Source organism: Procambarus clarkii, chromosome 18, assembly GCF_040958095.1.
Source record: "Procambarus clarkii isolate CNS0578487 chromosome 18, FALCON_Pclarkii_2.0, whole genome shotgun sequence".
Lineage (NCBI taxonomy): Eukaryota > Metazoa > Arthropoda > Malacostraca > Decapoda > Cambaridae > Procambarus > Procambarus clarkii.
The window spans coordinates 28,619,219-28,636,752 of record NC_091167.1 but is presented as its reverse complement, the minus strand read 5'-3'; the positions used below and the strand labels follow the sequence as shown (position 1 = coordinate 28,636,752).

Sequence of the window (17,534 nt, the reverse complement as noted above, 5' to 3'; positions counted from 1 at the left end):
CTGGTTGGTTAGAGGCATGTTCAAGAGCTTTTCCTCTCTGCCTGGAAGCACACACTCCCTGTGGTAGTAAAGATTACCCGACAACACTATTAGGTAAGCACACGATGGGTTGACGTAAATAAGCTTAAAAAAATGGTTAGACAAATAACTACTAGAATGCTAAGAAAAATAGAGAATAATAATGCATGAAAGGCATTTGAAAGAATGGACTCGGGAGGAGGTAACTAGAAGCTACAAGTGGAGAAAAGGCCTAGAGTAGACTTGTGACCATAATGCAACAGATTCCATGTCAGGATCTGCAAGGTAATACAATGCATCAACTGGTTATGAGTAGTTTTGTTGAATGCTCAAAGTACAAGAAAAAAGATACATGTGCACATAAGGCCTTGGATACCCAGGTGCATGGAATGTGCAAGAAAAGATAAATTATTGTGGAGAAAGGTCATACTCGTGAGATTTGACAATTCACAAGTACTAGTACAGTAGCTGTAAAACTCGTTGGCTACAACCACACTGAAACCATCATGGGCTTTATAGATACCTATTCACCACCTCAGTACTGCTCACTTGCAAATAATGCTCTGTTGACTACCCAGAGGCTCAATGTTGTGAAGACATAACAATGTTAACAAGCAAAAATCTTGCCAACTTGTGCCAGATCCTCATATAAACTGATAAGTAAAGGAAATATAAGCATTAATAGTCCACTTTTTAACATTTAGCGGCAGCGTTATCATTATATGTTATATTGGCTTGGAGTAGAAGAACTCCCAGAACCCCATAAAGCAGGTATCATTACAAATAAAATTGGACAGCACATTGGATTTGATAACTCAAAAGTTATTGCCAAAAAAATACATATTCAACCTCAATGAAACCAATACTGTATATCATTAATGCTCATCCACCATCAATCTCGTCAATCTTCCTTTGTAGTTGTCGTTGACTCTCGTAGTGCCCTCATGGCTCTCGGGTCCTTTAATCTGCTCGATCCAGTGGTTGTCGAGATTCGGCATTGGCTGTTTTTTATTTCCCAGTAAATTTAACACTTTAGTGCGCGCGGCACTCGTGAAAAAAAAAGCGCCTTGTGCGCGCGCCGTTCTTGGCGCTCAAGCGTAAACACAAAAAAGTGTATAATCGTTTCACGCTCCTAACATCAATTCTCGAGCTACGTTTTTCATTTTGGTATCAATGCGTTGGCAATAAAATTCTCTACAAGATCATATGCATAAAATGTCACCAAAGCATTTGCTATCCCACCACGAAGTAAATAAACACGAAGATGACTTGCCGTGACACCCAAACAGGAAGTAAATGTTCATACTCTTTCATTTGTTGCCAGCCTCAGTCGTCCTACAGCGCTTATTTTGATATCACTGAACTCGCAATAAAATTCCCCACCCAGACATATGCCTATCAATGTCTAATTATGTTCCGCACGAGTGTGGGAACTGGGCGAAGCGTTAGCCATGATTTCAACAGCGACGACACTTGTGATGCAGCGCTTTGAAAGTTTATACTTATTTCACTGTCCTGACATTATTTCTCGAGCTACGTATTTCATTTTTATAGCAATGTGTTCGCAATAGAAAGTTCTATAAGAACATGGGTAGAATTGGCCAACAGAGCGTCAAATAAATTTGCGGCGAATAAAATCTTACGCGTGTTTGTACCAGTGAGCGTAAAAAGTTTTTACTTTGCTCATGTTTTTCAAGTTTATACTTGTTTCACACCGTTTTTTTGTTTGTATAGTGTTCGGAATAAAATTCTCTACACAGACATATGCATATAAATGTAGAATCATGATCGCGGCCAACACAAGAGTGTGTGGAGTGGGCGATTACCCTCGTTGTGTCACCAACTCAATAGTCTCTCCTCTAAGTTACAATACATTGCCGTTTTCTCAAATAGGCACTGTGCCTATTAGAGAAAACGAAAATTTAATGGCAAACATATTCATACAAACCCCAAGTCGATCGAGTAGTATATACCCACTATAACACGGACCGTAAATTTATGTCGTGATCTGACAAGCGCTTAACACTTTCGCGCTCTCCGCGTTCAGAAAAAAATCATACCCTAGATGCTTTCGGCGGTTCGCGCGCCTACGCGGTACGTCCGAAAAAGTGTACACTCTTTTGACTGTCCTGACAATAATTGAAGGCGCACGTATTTAAATTTGGTATCACTGTGTTCGCAATAAAATTGTCTATAAGAACATCCCTATAAAATGCCGCCAAAGCATAAGGACTATCAACACCAAATAAAAAAACTATTCAGATCACTCGCCGAGAGCGCCAAACAGCAACAAAATGTTTCCACTCTCTTAATGGTTGCAAAGCCTACAGTTGTCCTACATCGCTAATTGTGGTATCATTGGAATCACAATAAAATTCTCTACACAGACATATGCATATAAATATAGATTCAATGTCGTAGCCCACCCAAAACAGTGTGGGAAGTGGCCGAAGTGTTACCCGCGGCGGCATATCGGCGAAACTCGCTTTGAAAAGTGTATATTCAATTCACTGTTCTGACATTATTTGTCGATGTATGTACTGTATTTCATTTTTGTTCCAATGTGTTCGCAATAGAATGTTCTATAAGAACATAAGTATTAAAGGTCACATAAGGATGCGTTCGACCGGCAACATATATAAAAACTACGTCGATTATACTCGTCGTGTCAATTATACAATTGTTTTACCACGATAATTCACTGCCACAACGTTCTCTTTAATAAGCTGCTCGGCTATTAGAGAAAACGTAATTTTCATGGCAAACATTTGTAAACTATTCCCAAGTTGATCGGATAATAAATGGATTTTATACAAATATTTTTTCTCGTGACTCCCGAGCGCCGCACGCCAGCGTAATAAGTAAGAATATTGGTGACGACACTGTTGTCACCAATTAGCGAAAGTGTTAACTAAACCGCCCGTAAATCCAAGTGAAGTTCTCAGAAAAGTGTTAAGTAGGTTGAGTTTTGCTGGGTTCCCAGCCATATTGGTCTCTCTTTAAATGAGCGTGCGGACTCTGCCGCTAAGGAAGCTGTCCGCTCTTATCCCATCTCCAGTAAAAGTATTCCTTATTCCGACTTTTCTCCAGTTATTCATTCCTCCATCCTTACCTGTTGGCAGGATTGTTGGTCTTCTGTTACTGGTAAACTGTGTACTCTTAAAAGTAGTGTGTCCTCATGACCCTCCTACCACCGTAACCGGCGATGGGATGCGGCTCTGGCGAAGTTGTGTATTGGCCATACATGCTTAACTCATGGTCACTTAACACTTTTGCGCGCCCGGCAAAGGTAAAAAAAAAGCGGTATGTGCGCGCGGCGTTCTTGTCGCTTAAGCGTAAAAACAAAAATGTGTATACTCTTTTTACTCTCCTGACCTTAGTTCTCGAGCTACGTATTTCATTTTGGTACCAACGTGTTCGCAATAAAATTCTCTAGAAGAACATCAGTAAAAAAAAGTCACGAAACGTATAGGGATACCAGCACCAAATAAATAACTACGAAGATGACTCGCCGTGAGCGCCCAACAGCAACAAAATGTTTTTACTCTTGGGATTGTTATCACCTTCACACTTGTCCTACAGCGTTAATTTTGGTATCAATGGACTCGCAATGAAATTCCCAACACGGTGATATGAATATAAACGTAGAATAATGGTCGCGGCCCACCCGCAAGAGTGTGGGAAGTGGTGAAACTGTTACCCGGTATCGGTGACGGGACGACACGTGCGATACAGCACTTTGAAAGCTTATACTTATTTCACTGTCCTGACATTATTATTCTATGTACGTCATTCATTTTTGTGTCAATGTGTTCGCAATAGAATGTTCTATGAGCCCGTAGGTAAAAAGATCAACAAAGCGTAAGATAGCATAGCGCCAAATATAAAACAACGCTGGAACATATCAGTGAGCGTCAAACACACGAAATGTTTTTACTGTTGTTATGTTTGACAAGTTTATACTTGTTGCACACAGTTATTTTTGGTTGTACATTGATCGGAATAAAATTCCCTAAACAGACATATGCATATAATACATGATATGGGGGAAGCATTACCAGTATAAACGGCTAAAGTCACCCATCTGCAACCTGTTTGGGACACTGCATTACCAGTATAAACGGCTAAAGTCACCCATCTGCAACCTGTTTGGGACACTGCATTACCAGTATAAACGGCTAAAGTCACCCATCTGCAACCTGTTTGGGACACTCATGCAGACACACGCTACACCCAAAAAAAATCTATGAAGGTTCGAGTCTACTTATGGCAGTTTATGTGATACAGTGTTCATTCTGGTATCAAAATACTCGTTTCAGTTTGTAGTTCATGTGATTTTCAGAATCAACTGAATCGCTGGAGGTTCAACATTTGAGTCAGAGTCAGAGTCATCTGACAAAACCGTCTCGTCAAATGGCAGTGTGCCAGACATCTCGGGTTCTGATTCGGTTGCTGCTTCAGCTTGAGGTGTTGAAGTGAACAAGGGCTGCCTCACACCAGATGGTCCAGGAGTTTGCATGGCGTCAGCATAGGCAGGACCTGTGTCATCATTTATGTTTGGAGCGTGCCGCAAGTGTTGAGATACTGTTGCTGTTTGAGGCCAATCTTCCGGGTCCCAGCACAATAGGGCCCAAATTGCCACCTCGTGGAACTGTAGCAATGTTAGCTTTTTTTGATCAGTTGTGTTGTATTTGTACAAAACAAAGGCATTATGCAAAGCCATTTGCAGGAAATAAAACGTTATCTTTTATGTCCACTTGTGAGTTTTCCTGGTAAAATGGTAATACTGTACCATTTGATCGAAGTGGTCCACACCTTTCATGAACTTATTGTACCATGCAGCCTAGTGGTGAGAAAGAGAGCCTCATGGCGCGCAGTTTGAAACAAACCCAAAGTAAATCGGATTAAAATTGAATTTTATACAAATATTTTTTTCAGGACATCATTTTGTGTCCACATCGCGGAAGCGGGTAGGCGAAACAGGACTCCAGGCGATGTCCTGATCCGCACAAAGTGTTAATGGAGCGCCGCCCTGCTCCTAATTGTCCAAATTTCATTGTCCCTCTTACGGTCGTGCACATCCTTGTTGAATGTCCTGACTTCCAGGACGAGCGTGTGTCTTGTTTTCCAACAGTCCCTCGCAGTCGCTTGTCACTCGATGAAATTCTTGGAGAATCGGACGCTTTTGATATCGTTCGCCTTATGTGTTTCTGTTCTCATATTGGCATTCTTGGAGATATTTAGAGCCCACTGATTATTCTGCATATTTGATGGTGCTACATAGCCTTCCTGGTTTGGTGCCTTTTACAGTCAATGTACAAATTATGTGAACAGATGGTAAAGACTCTGGGAAATAGAAATTTAGGGGTTCCTCTCACAGGTGCCCAGGAAGTGGTGACATTGTGCTATCTCACAGGGAAGGGCATCTAAAAAGTCAGGGAGTCAAAACAAACCACTTATGGGTTCAAAAGAGGCTGAAGCTTCACAACCCTCCTAATGAATTTCCCCAACTATATAAATACACTACATAATATCTTGAAACTAACATGAGGTCGTTTGTCCCACTCCCCCACTTTTTGGAGGGGAGAAGGGGAAAGGGGCTCCCCATCTTCAGGGGTCTGAGCAGTTGGTCCTTATCCTGGTATGTTTAGGGTCACCTGACTGCTCTAGTGGTTCCTGGGTCACACTTCTTCCATAAGAGCTCCTCTGTTCAGTTGGGTCGTTTGGGGTTTTAGCCCTTGGTGGCTTTTCATATTTCCCTATGTTCTTCCTTTGTTGCTGCCCTTGTATTGCCAAAGTTGTCTTCTCTGGAGTGTTTGTTGCTATAAGTACAGAGGAACCTCGGTTAAGGAATTTTATTCGTTCTGGCACCGAGCTCATCGTGTGAAACGCTCGTCTTGCGAAATGAATTTCTCCATTTAAAATAATGGAAATACAATTAATCCGTTCCACCCCCGTAAAACATCAATATGAAATTTTATAATGTAATTATTATAAATGTTTTGTTTTACTGTTTTCAATTGTACTCTAGCTTATGAAGAGTCGTTGCTGGCTTGAGGGAGACGATGGGGAGGGGGGGGGAGGAGGAGAGGGGTTACGGTGTGGAAGGAGAATCCACCCCCCAAATCAGGCGGGCATTCTTGTATAAACACTCCGATGCTTCCACACATAGTGGAAATTAGTTTAGTTTAGTTAGTTTAGTGCTGGGGAGATGGGACACCACGAGCATAGCTCTCATCCTGTAACTACACTTAGGCAATTACACATGTTATGTTGGCCTTGCTACCAGCTAGTCGATCAGGAGGCAGATTGCCTGACATTAAACTCTTGTTGTTTATTGACTGTGAAAGCCTGATTGACTGTAAATGTCTGAATGACTATAAATGCCTGACTGACTAAATGCTTTATCCATCCATCTGATAAGGATAAGCAGAGGGATGCTTATCCTCTGTGATAAAACAACAACACTGTCGTCGGAGGCATCCAAGAATTTTGAGAACCAGCGGGAACGCTGGGAAGCACTATATGGTTTTCTCGTTAACTGAGTGGAAACTCGTCAATCGAGGTAAATTTTCTGCGAGTGGCTCGCTCATTACCTGAAATGCTCATAGATGGGGCTGCTTGTCACCCGAGGTTCCTCTCTACTATCATTTTAGAAGAATGTACAGTACTGTACTATAAAATAATAATAATACTGTAATAGTAACAGTAGTTAACCTAGTAATGAGAAGAGTACTGTAGTAGTTAACTTTAGTAGTAATAGTAAAAGTAGTGCTGTACTCATAATAACAATAGTGTTGTACTGATAACAGCAGTAGTTGCAGAATTAATTGAGATTCAAATTTAAAATATCAATTTAAAACTGTTCATAGATGTTTATATTTACTTTGATGCAAATTCAAGAAAGTTTAATTCATAATACATGTATGGTTGTGCATATATAGCTGATTTAGTTCACAAATATTTCTAATACATTATTCATTTATAAAAGAAAATAATAAAATCATTAGCTGACACTGAGAATTATAATTATAAATTAAGATGTATAATAAACAAATGGCAAGGTGTCATTGGTCCTGATGCCGAGTTAGTGGAATAAATTGAAGTATAATTTTGTACAATTTACTGATGTTAAGTGAAATAAAAATAGGAGGGGGGGACAAATAATTTATAGGAACAAATAGATAAGATGCATAAAATTTGATAGCTAACCCTTCAACTGCACATTACAACTAGTGTTGTTTTAATGTGTAGGGTAACATTTGAAACTCGTATGTGGTTAACGGGGCACCCATTCGATGCCTCAGACCTCCAGTAAAAAATCGCCATCTTGAAAAAAATCGTGGGCTCCTGTATTTGAGCAGGTAGTCCTCAGTTTGTGTACGACAACCATGAGTGGCTCACATAAATCTGGCTCATGGCAGCATCGTGTGGCTCGCTCAATGCAGACACTCGCATTAAAGGAAATAAACGACAAACTTATGAAATACAGTATGATGTTGATCATGATAGTGATAAAGACTACACAAAAATCAGATATTAGTGATACAGTGAGTCAAAATGATGAACTAATTAGCATCTCCAAATCTTACTCCAGCAAGTCTTACTCCACCATGGCATCCCCAATCTACTCCTCCATTGCTCCAGCATACAATTACAGCAGCTATTCCACTTGCCATGCCGTTATCCCACACTTCTGATAGTGATAAATATATGCAAAAATCTGTTATAAGTGAGACAGAGTGAAATTAATAACCCAGTGAGAATCTCCAAAGCTAGGCCTATTCTGCCACTACATTCCTAGTCTTCTACTCCACTGCCACAGCATTCCATCACATCAGCTATGCCACCTGCTGTACAGTACACCCAAGATGCTTGAAGTGTCACCTCCACAACCACCACTGGCACGAATCCTACCTCCAACAAAACTACTTTGGGTAGGAGATGAAGCTTTTCTAATAATCTGCACAGGTCGGGCACATACACCTGAAGTAGAGGCCTATCTTCCCTCATTTTCTCCATGCGACATTGCACGGCATCATTTGGCAGGTTTTGGTACTGAGCCAGCACTCCTCCGTCTAGTACCACCACAAAACCCACTAGCCACAACATAGCCAATGGTATCAGAGTCCTGGTCACTAAAGCCAGAAAATGGGTCGTGTTGCAGGCGATGAGTCACAATAACGTGGCTGAAGAATGTTGACCAGATCACACACTAGAAGGTGAAGGGACGACGACATTTGGTCCGTCCTGGACCATTCTCAAGTCGATTGTGCCATTCTGACAATCGACTTGAGAATGGTCCAGGACGGACCGAAACAACGTCGTCCCTTCACCTTCTAGTGTGTGGTCTAGTCAACATGGGTCATGTTCACTATGTGACCATGGGGAAGAGAAACTGCAGGTAGCACAGTTGCTTTAATGGAATGCTGTGGCAGTAGTAAAGTGGACCACGGATGCAGTGGTGGAGTAGGCCTAGCCTTTGAGACATTGGGTTATCAATTACACATTCTTTCTCACTTGTATCGGATTTTTGCATATACTTATCACTATCAGGAGAGTGGAATAAAGGGCCAGCAAGTGGAACAGCTGCTGAAATGGTATAGTGGAGCAATGGTGAAATAGACAGGGGATGCCATGGCAGTGGACTAGGCCTCACCTTGGAGATGCTCAATGGTTCATCATTTTCACTCTGTATCAGTGATATCTGATTTTTATGTATAGTCTGTATTACTATCAGGATAATCCTCATCACTATCTGGATTATTGACGTCGTTTTCCATTAGTTACTTGTCTATTTCCTCCAATGCAAGTGACGGCGTTGGGCGAGTCACATGACACTGCTGTGAGCCAAACCCATGTGTGCCACTCATGGTTTCTGTATACAAGCTGAGGCCTACCCACTCAGGCCTCAGATATGAAGAAATTTATTTCATCCTTTTTGCAGAGCCAGTACACAGAGACTGAGACCATTTTTTCCTTGTATTATTAGTCATGTTGGCACATTTTCTGTGTGTGGCTGCTGAACAGAGTTGGCACTGAAAGCTCTGTTGGTAATCTACCTTCATGTGGCATTCTATGCATGTTTTTATCAAAGACATTTTTGCTGAATATATCTGTTCAATGGTGGTGGTGCTGCCAAGGTGGGGGTGGGAACCGGTGGGAGGAGACAGTATGATTGAGCAGTGCTGCTACCTCGTGTCGCACTCTTAATTTTTGTTTTGTTCACCTGTTAGAATACATTGCTTGCATTTCCCCCTAGTTATCTTACAGTGGAGGCATCTAGTTTGTGTGTCTGGGCACTAGTAACCTGGGTACATTACACTTATTGGAAGCACATTATGGGTTATCTTGAGATGATTTCGGGGCTTTAGTGTCCCCGCGGCCTGGTCCTCGACCAGGCCTCCACCCCCAGGAAGCATCCCGTGACAGCTGACTAACACCCAGGTACCTATATTACTGCTAGGTGACAGGGGCATAGGGTGAAAGAAACTCTGCCCATTGTTTCTCGCCGGTGCCCGGGATCGAACCCGGGACCACAGGATCACAAGTCCAGTGTGCTGGCCGACCGGCTCCCTGGGTCTCTACACTTGCACTTACACTGGGACTGGGTCCCTACACTTGCACTTACACTGGGACTGGGTCCCTACACTTGCACTTACACTGGGACTGGGTCCCTACACTTGCACCAGAGGTGGTACTCCCTTTTAGGTTTTATATATATACATATGTACAGATATATGTTTATAAATATATGTATAAATATATGCACACCATCTATTTATTTATACTAAGATTATATATATAATATATATATTTTAGTATGAATAAATACATGGTGTGCATATATTTATACACATATATCTGTACATATGTATATTTTAAGTTACACATAATGAACACTATCTATGACACAAAGATACAACTTGTTAGAGGGAAAAACTAAATAATAAAGTGAGAAACATTGAAAAATAAATCTGCAGAGTTATTCCCATGAGACAACTCTCCTCATTATTCAAAAAACAAAAACAAAAAGAATTCTTTAGGCCACTACAGCTAAACTACAAGAGATAGAGACTTTTTACTTGGATTTTTGTGCTTCCTGGGTGCTAATTAACAATATCAAAAGAAAAAATACTGTTATGGGAAAAATATATTTTCAACACACCACAGAAATATCATTATGAAAGGTGCTAAGCACAGGGGTTAAATGCAGTGGCGGTATTCAAGGAGCAGTTAAATTTGTGGAAGGAATTGAAGGTATAGAAATCAAGAGGTGAAGTGACAATGTTGGTAAAGGGCCAATGTTTATCTGGGATCTGTGTGTGCGATGTACAGCCCACTAGACATGGATATTTTTCAACCAAAATTGGAAGTCTGGATCTAGACAGGCTAACTGCTGATCATTAATGTATTTAGCCCACCAGGTTAGCAATTCTAGAACATAACAGAAACTTGATGGAATGCAATACAGAATGCTGATCAAGATCAGACTGGATTGTTGGGAGTTGATGACTAATTTTGCATTTACCGTATAGACTGGGAAGCTTATGAGGCAAGGACAAAGGATTTGTTAAACTTTATTTGGGGAGGTATTTAAGCATTAACATATGACTCAGGCCAAGAGATCATGGAGTATTCCAGAAATGTTGGGCCATGCATTCACCAGGAAATAGGAAACCTGTCTTTGATAAAAACAATAAATATGTTTTGCTGATTATTAAATATGACATTCAGCATGACATTAAATTACCTACAGAATGGAGGATCATAGAGAAACCAGACTTTAAACAAAAAGGACTCCATGGGAACTTGCATGAATTCTTTGTATTCACTTGGATGGATTCCTGAATTTAAAGGTTGCATTGGTCTATAGCTAAAATGCTTCTGAAACAAATGAAATCAATCTTGACTAATTCTATGTTTTGTCATCAATTCCATTTGCTTGTCCAGCCCATATGAGGAAACTTGCAACCTGAAGCAGCTTTTGAGGTGCATAAACTACGACCAACCTCAGTGGCAGCTCTATGGCAATTTGAAGGTTGTTGCTTTTGTGAGGGGTCTGTAGGGTGGATACTCTTAAGTTCTGCTACTTTTTTGTGAGTGGAATAGTCTTGTGAGAGTGTGCCACTATTGCATGATAAACAGTTCATTTTATCTCAGATGTAGACAATTTTGAAGAATTATTGATCAGTGTTATAGATGTGATGTATGTGAACTATTAAATTGAGTTAGAACAGAGGCATCTTTTTACAACTGCAGAAAGACACACAAGGATGAAATAATTAATTCAACAGGAATTACAAAAGAGCCAAGAATGAAAAGAAGAAACCATTATTGAAATGGGTATGAAAGGATCTTTGAAAAAACGGCTAGTTACAAATATTAAACAGACCCCAGTCTAATCTAGAAATATATTTAGAGTAAACTATATGCAAAGGATAAAATTCAGAAATTACAGAGGAATTCAGTTTCTTTCTACCTCAAGTATCATAGGGGAAGTTAAATCAATAAAGCATGTTAAAATTCACCAAATCTGAAGAGTTTTGCTGGAAGTATATGGCAGAAAGCCTCCAGCGACCCAGGCTTTGTCATTGAAGCTGCAATGCCAACACCCAGACATGCCTTTGTTGGCATGATGCCTTTGTTCATATAATTACGCACCACGTACCCACCAGACACCTGTAATTGGCAAAGTTCCGAAGGTTATGGACACGAGGATACGCCTGTGGTTGACTTGGCTTGAACATACTGTATAGCAACTGGAAGACTAGTGCACCACCATGGTACTGGGATTGCAAAATAAAGGTTCATACTGAAAATGTCAAGAGACAAGAAAGTAACAGACACAGAACTGACATCGGCCAGAGTACATAGTAAACAATCGAATGAACAAATCAGGGCCAAACCAAAATACGGTCCCTCCCACAGGCCAAATTGCAAATATCATTCAGTACCTTCAGTAAAGCCAATACTGTAGAGGAGTTGTGTAACATCATAAAACCATTATTTACCTTGTCAAATGCAAAACTTACTAGTAATAATTCAACAATGGCAGTGATGTACACAATGCCCTATAGTATTTAATATCTTAATAATGTATTAAAAGCATAGAATTGTACAACTTCTAAAAATTGTAAACCAATAGTAACACCTCAGAAAATTGAATGATGCCACACTCATGTTCAAAGAAAACATTAAAGGAAAGTGTATAGTATCTGTAGCCATCAAACACAATAACACAGAAAGAATAAGGGAAATTTCAGCATTACATTTCTTCTTGCTAAACTGTTATTAGAAAATAAAAAATAGTTCAATGCTCCTTGTGTCTGGCCTTACTCCCACCTTCACCTCTCATAAACTGATTATGAAGAGAGAATAATATTGAAAGGGCATTGTATGAGTCAGAAGTTGTTGAAGGATATACCGTAATAGCAAATGAGAGTGTGATTGCTTTGACTTCCTCACAGGACTTGTTTAAAAAAGTTACACTTTTTAATGCAGCACCTTGTAATATTAATGGTACAAAAATAATCTCTATTCATTTCTGAGCCCATCATTTCTTTTATTTGCATGGGGCTTAGACTATTTGTAGGGCACTGACCCAACTGCTATTCATTGCTGTGATTATCATAAATATTGTCTTCTTCCATCATAGTTTTGTACTATACATAGAATGTGACTGGTGGTTGCATTACATAAGATAAGGGTTTTCCTAGAGTTTAAATTCTATAAAGTCAAGGATTACACACTAACATTTTTAAATGTGCAAAGTGGCTTCTTCATGTAATTTTCATATAGTAATTGCTCCAAGATGTTTTTTGATGAGTTAATGAACCCGATGAACTTCCATTCTTGAGTTATCATGGTGATCCTAAAACATATTGCATATTTATGTCTTGTCGGAATTTATAAAACATTTGTCAGCAAATTCCATATTTGTTTGGTTCTACTCATAAGTGAAACAGTGGCCACTTTCTTACATTGAAACCAATATTGGCAAAAATGAGGACTGCCATGGTAAGCATACACAAGTACAAAATGTAGAATGCATGTTTTTAAATCCAATTAATGCACAAGAAAGAGAAATAAAGTCAGAGGAATGGAGAACATATATAATGATTGGCAAGGGAAATGATAATATGAAGGAAGTGGCAATTATCACAAGGTGGCCCTGCAAAGTATATGTCTAAATTCTATAGAGATAGACTTTTGATTTGCAAGGGAGTAAAATACAGTAGCTACAGTTTGGCACATCTTCCACTTATGTGAAAAGCTCAACAACTAGCAAATTATAATACAACTCTACACATGCATTATATTCTGGTATGGATTTAAGTATGGAAATTTATTGTTATTTGTTTTTACATTAGCAAATGTTTTGTTATAAAGATTGTGCAGAACGTTGTAATATAGTTTATTGTGATGAATTTTGAGTTTTTATGTTTCTTTTTAAAATAATTTTAATTAGATCTACGCAAAAAGAATATCAGAGTATCTTTTCAGACCATCATACACTTTAGTAAACATTATATAATTATTATCAGTCTGTTAGATTTTATGTCAATATTACTTGCTGTAGCATAGTGAGATTTATGTACAACAACGAGTCAACCAATAAATACGAAGACGACTTCTCCCCTGGTCCCTGGCAGATTGCCCAGAAGCTGGCAGCAAGATATTCGGGGCTCAAGGACTCAAAGGTGCTATCCCTGACTACCAGTGACTCACGGAAGGTGAGTCACTTCCACAAGAACCTAAAGCAGTCCCCCGGCAAGAAGCTGCAGGAGTTGCAGGTGAGAGTGGTGCAACTCATTATGGTGTGATGGTGCTGGTAAAGGGAGCAGAAGTTGGTTCACATAATAACACACTTGTACATTTGTATTTTACTTATTATAACACAGTTGAACTTTTGTAAAAAGAAAAAGTATTTTAACCTAAAGCTGAAAGATTGTTTTAATAAACAAACCATTCTAATAACTGTAGTGTGTTATAATTACCAGGGTCGGCCTTAAACCATAAGGTGTCTCGTTGAGAGATTTATGAGGGGATCCCAGTCCTAAGTCATGGATATATTGTTTGCTCTCTCTTGATTCTCAAGAACTTTCCAGGCAGCAGTTATGTTCTTGTGATAACATAAATATGCAAAGTTTGTACAAAAAAAAAATCATTTCACTAATGCCATGTGCTTGATCTAGGATTTTATATATAGTTTCTGTGGGAGAATCCTGTCGGCTCCCTGGAGCTATTGGACTGATATTAGCTAATATTAGTATGGGGCTTCAGTCATATGGAGTTGTCATGCCTACCAGGACCCCACAAGCCAGAACATGGTCCCCTCAGAGAGGTGCAGGGAGCAGTGGCCTATGAAACTCATGTATGACAGTATTCATGTCTGCCTTCGGCCTGTTGAGCACCCAGAAAGGTAGGCTCTCTAAAACAGACCCCTCCTGATAGAAAAATTCTTCCTGATAAAAAAAAAAAAACGAACAGAAGATAGAAACTCCCCCATGGAAAACAAGCTAACAAGCAACATTTCATCACACTGCGTGCCGACCCCCCCTCCCCGTCCCCGCCCCTGGAGGGGAAGAGGAGGGGTCCTGCCATCCCTAGCCAGCAGCCGGACCATTAGTTTGTCAACTGAAGCTAAACAGGGCAGATGTGAACTCTGGTCTCAGTTGCCTAACAGGCTTTTCACCCTGGTGGTAGTTCCTGCTGTTTGTTGGTGCGGTGGCCAGGAGTTTGGTACCAAGGGCTGCATGCGTCTCACCTCTGGCCTCGGGTTACCTGATTGGCTTCACCCTGCTGGTGTTCCTTCTGTGTGTTGACAGTGGCCAGGAGTTTGTACCAAGGGCTGCATGCACTTAGGGCTCCCTTCGCTAGGTGCCCTGTGAATTCACCCCTTGGGGTTCAGAGTTCCCTTCTCTAGGTCCTTTGCGTCCCCATTCCCATATGGGTAGTGACTGCTTAGCTTCTCCTCGCTCTTGGGGTCAGCTTAGGTCCTGGTACAGTGCTTTCGTTTGGCCCTGGGTAGAGAGTGGTGGTTTGCTGGTTGGGGAGCACTGGGCTGCCCAGCTTGCATAATCGCAGTGGCCGTGATTCTTTCTGGTCCCATGGGTTGTGGTGCTTCCTTGGAGTTCTCTTTCATTCTTTAGTTTGCTTTATTGCCCGTTGGGAGGCCACCATGGTCCATATTAGGTGATACCTAGGTTCAGTAGGGTAGACCTCCTCTGGGCCTCCGGGGTTGCTAACCTCACAGGGACCAGTTTGCCCAGATAACATATGGGGTTACAACTGGCTTGGCAACACCAGTGTCTGGGCTTTCCGTTGGGATACATTTCCCTGCAGGCCCTGGAAAGCCTCGTCAGGGTTTGGTTGACCGATGGACATGTCCTCCGAGTTCCATCTTGCCTTGTGCGAGTTTGAAGTTTGTTCATTGCCCCTGTCTCAGGGTGACAATCACCTGTTCTGCCTCATGTCATACTGCTTGTTGGGTCAACCGACACCTTCGGCCCGGAGTTGTGCAGGTCTTGTTCCCCGCTCCCTCTACAGTTTCCCCCATTCTTCTTTGAGAGATCTTAGGGGTCAGCGGTTGTCGCGTTGCATAGTAGGCTTGGGTAGTTGCAACATGCTAGGTTGGTCAGCCGTTCGAATGCCCCGTTTGGTTAGGCTGGACTTGGGGGCGTTGGGTGCTTTGGCTGGGGTTCAGTTACCGCCCTTGAGTCCTTCCCTTGTTGGCATGGTTCGCCTTGCTCCTTTCCCTCCCTGCTCCCGGCTCTCAAATGTCTGAAGGGTTCAGAGTCGGGGCCAGGTTTAGTTGTGGGATGAGACTCGGGCAGCCTCAGGGGCTGCCCCATTCAATGTGGGAACGGAGGCTTTTGAGTATGTCCCTTCCGCCAAGGCTTCTGGGTCTTCCCAGCAGGGCCCCCTTCTTTGAGGCTTTTTCCTTGGACTCTGCCTTTTCTTCAAGGGTGGGGGGGGGGTGGAGGTAGGCTCTGCCCTGGAGCTCTTCTGGGGGATTTCAGGGCTTGGGGGCAGGAGCCCGCTTGGTGTGCTTGGGCTTCACTTGCTCCCACTTGGACCTTTGTGCTTCTGAGCAGGGGGCTTGCTGCGTGGGAGGGTATTTTGATTCCCTCCTTTCCTTCAGCTTTAGTTTTGCCATATTTGCTGGGGTATGTATTTTCGATCTCAATTGGTCTGCAGTAGCGCTGTTTATGTTGGCGGCCATGTTCCTATCCTGTTTGCGTGCCAAGGTGGCACTCCATGTTGTGTTTACTTTTGTGGCCTGGGTGTTTGGGTTCACTTGGGTGCATTTTTAATGTGTTTTTGTGCTCTGGGGCCCTCAAGATGTCTCTGTCACTCCCTCTTATCTGATTTTCCTCTGGTGGGTTTTGTGCCTCGTGCCTCCTTGTAACCCGGTTCTGTGTTGGCTCTGGTTTTTGTTTGAGTTTGGTTTCTCTTACACTAATTGGTTGCGATCTTCTGTTCCTGTGTTTTCCTGGCTGGTGGGTGTGGGCTCCCTGCCGGTCCGCAGTTCTGCTTGGCCGGGTTCAAGCTCCTGGTCGGTCGGTGAAAGTCCTGGTTACAGTAGTTTTGTCCTGGGTTCGGACTTGGCTGTGCCTTGGTTGGGATTCTCGGATGATGTTCATGTCTCTTACCCCCTGCGGCGTTGCTTTGGCTGCGGTCCTGCCTTTGGCTGTTTTTGAGGGGGTCTTGGGTTACTCGGTGTTTGCTTGAGCGGTCGTATGGGAGTTGAATTTCGCCTGGCTCTTTTACCCGCAGGGTTGGGTTTGGCTTTGGCGTTTGTTTTGGTTCCTTTGGGGCCGTCCCTTCCACTGGTCTCATGAGTGCGAGTGTCCTTCAGATACCTTGCGTTGGTTGCTGTGTCTCTGGCTTCCTCTTTGGGTTTCAGTGTTCGGCGCCTTGGTGCCTCCTGTAACCCTCGCTTGGTGTGTTCGAGGGTGCCTCTTCTGGCTGGGGTTTTGTGTCCAGTGCTCCCCTAGCCATCCAGGGGCAGTGGGCTCTGTCGGGCTCACTGGAAGGTGCAGGAGTTCGGGGTGGTTTGGCTTTTGCTACTTTGGATTCGGCTTCGTCGAGGCTCTATGACCCGGCTCCATTCAAACTGCACTCTAGTGGTTCATTCCCTGACCCGCGGAGGGTCTCTGCAGTCCGTGGCTCTTTGGGGCTGGTCGCTTTGAATGGCTCTTCTGCTGAGTTCCCGGGGTTTACCTGTCCATGCGATTCATATCTGGGGCGTGTCCAACATCCTGGTGGACGGCCTGTCACAGTTCATTCCTGTCCATGAAATGAACTTCAACACTTACCCGTTCAGTTGGCTCTGCCGGAGGTGGACTTCTTCGTGTCGACGTGGTCGAGGCATCTCCCCATCTATGTGGCACCCTTCCCCGATTGTAAGGCCGTCGCGGTAGATGCTTTTCGGCAGGACTGCTCGAGATGGGGTTACCTGTACCACTTTTCCCTGGTTCAGCTGTTGCTTTGGGGTTTAGCTCAGCTCG

At 42.3% G+C, this 17,534-nt stretch overlaps 1 protein-coding gene across 2 annotated transcripts in view; it reads left to right on the top strand.

The window, feature by feature from the left end:
- Positions 1–17,534, top strand: part of LOC123754352 (protein Loquacious) — a 60,188-nt gene that overhangs the window by 14,350 nt on the left and 28,304 nt on the right. The window contains exon 8 of one of the 2 annotated variants that reach the window (XM_045736685.2): positions 13,674–13,814. The exons of the other annotated variant lie outside the window; for it this stretch is intronic. Coding sequence (XP_045592641.1) covers positions 13,674–13,814 — 141 coding nt within the window. The remainder of the gene's footprint in view (positions 1–13,673; positions 13,815–17,534) is intronic. 2 annotated transcript variants of the gene reach the window in all.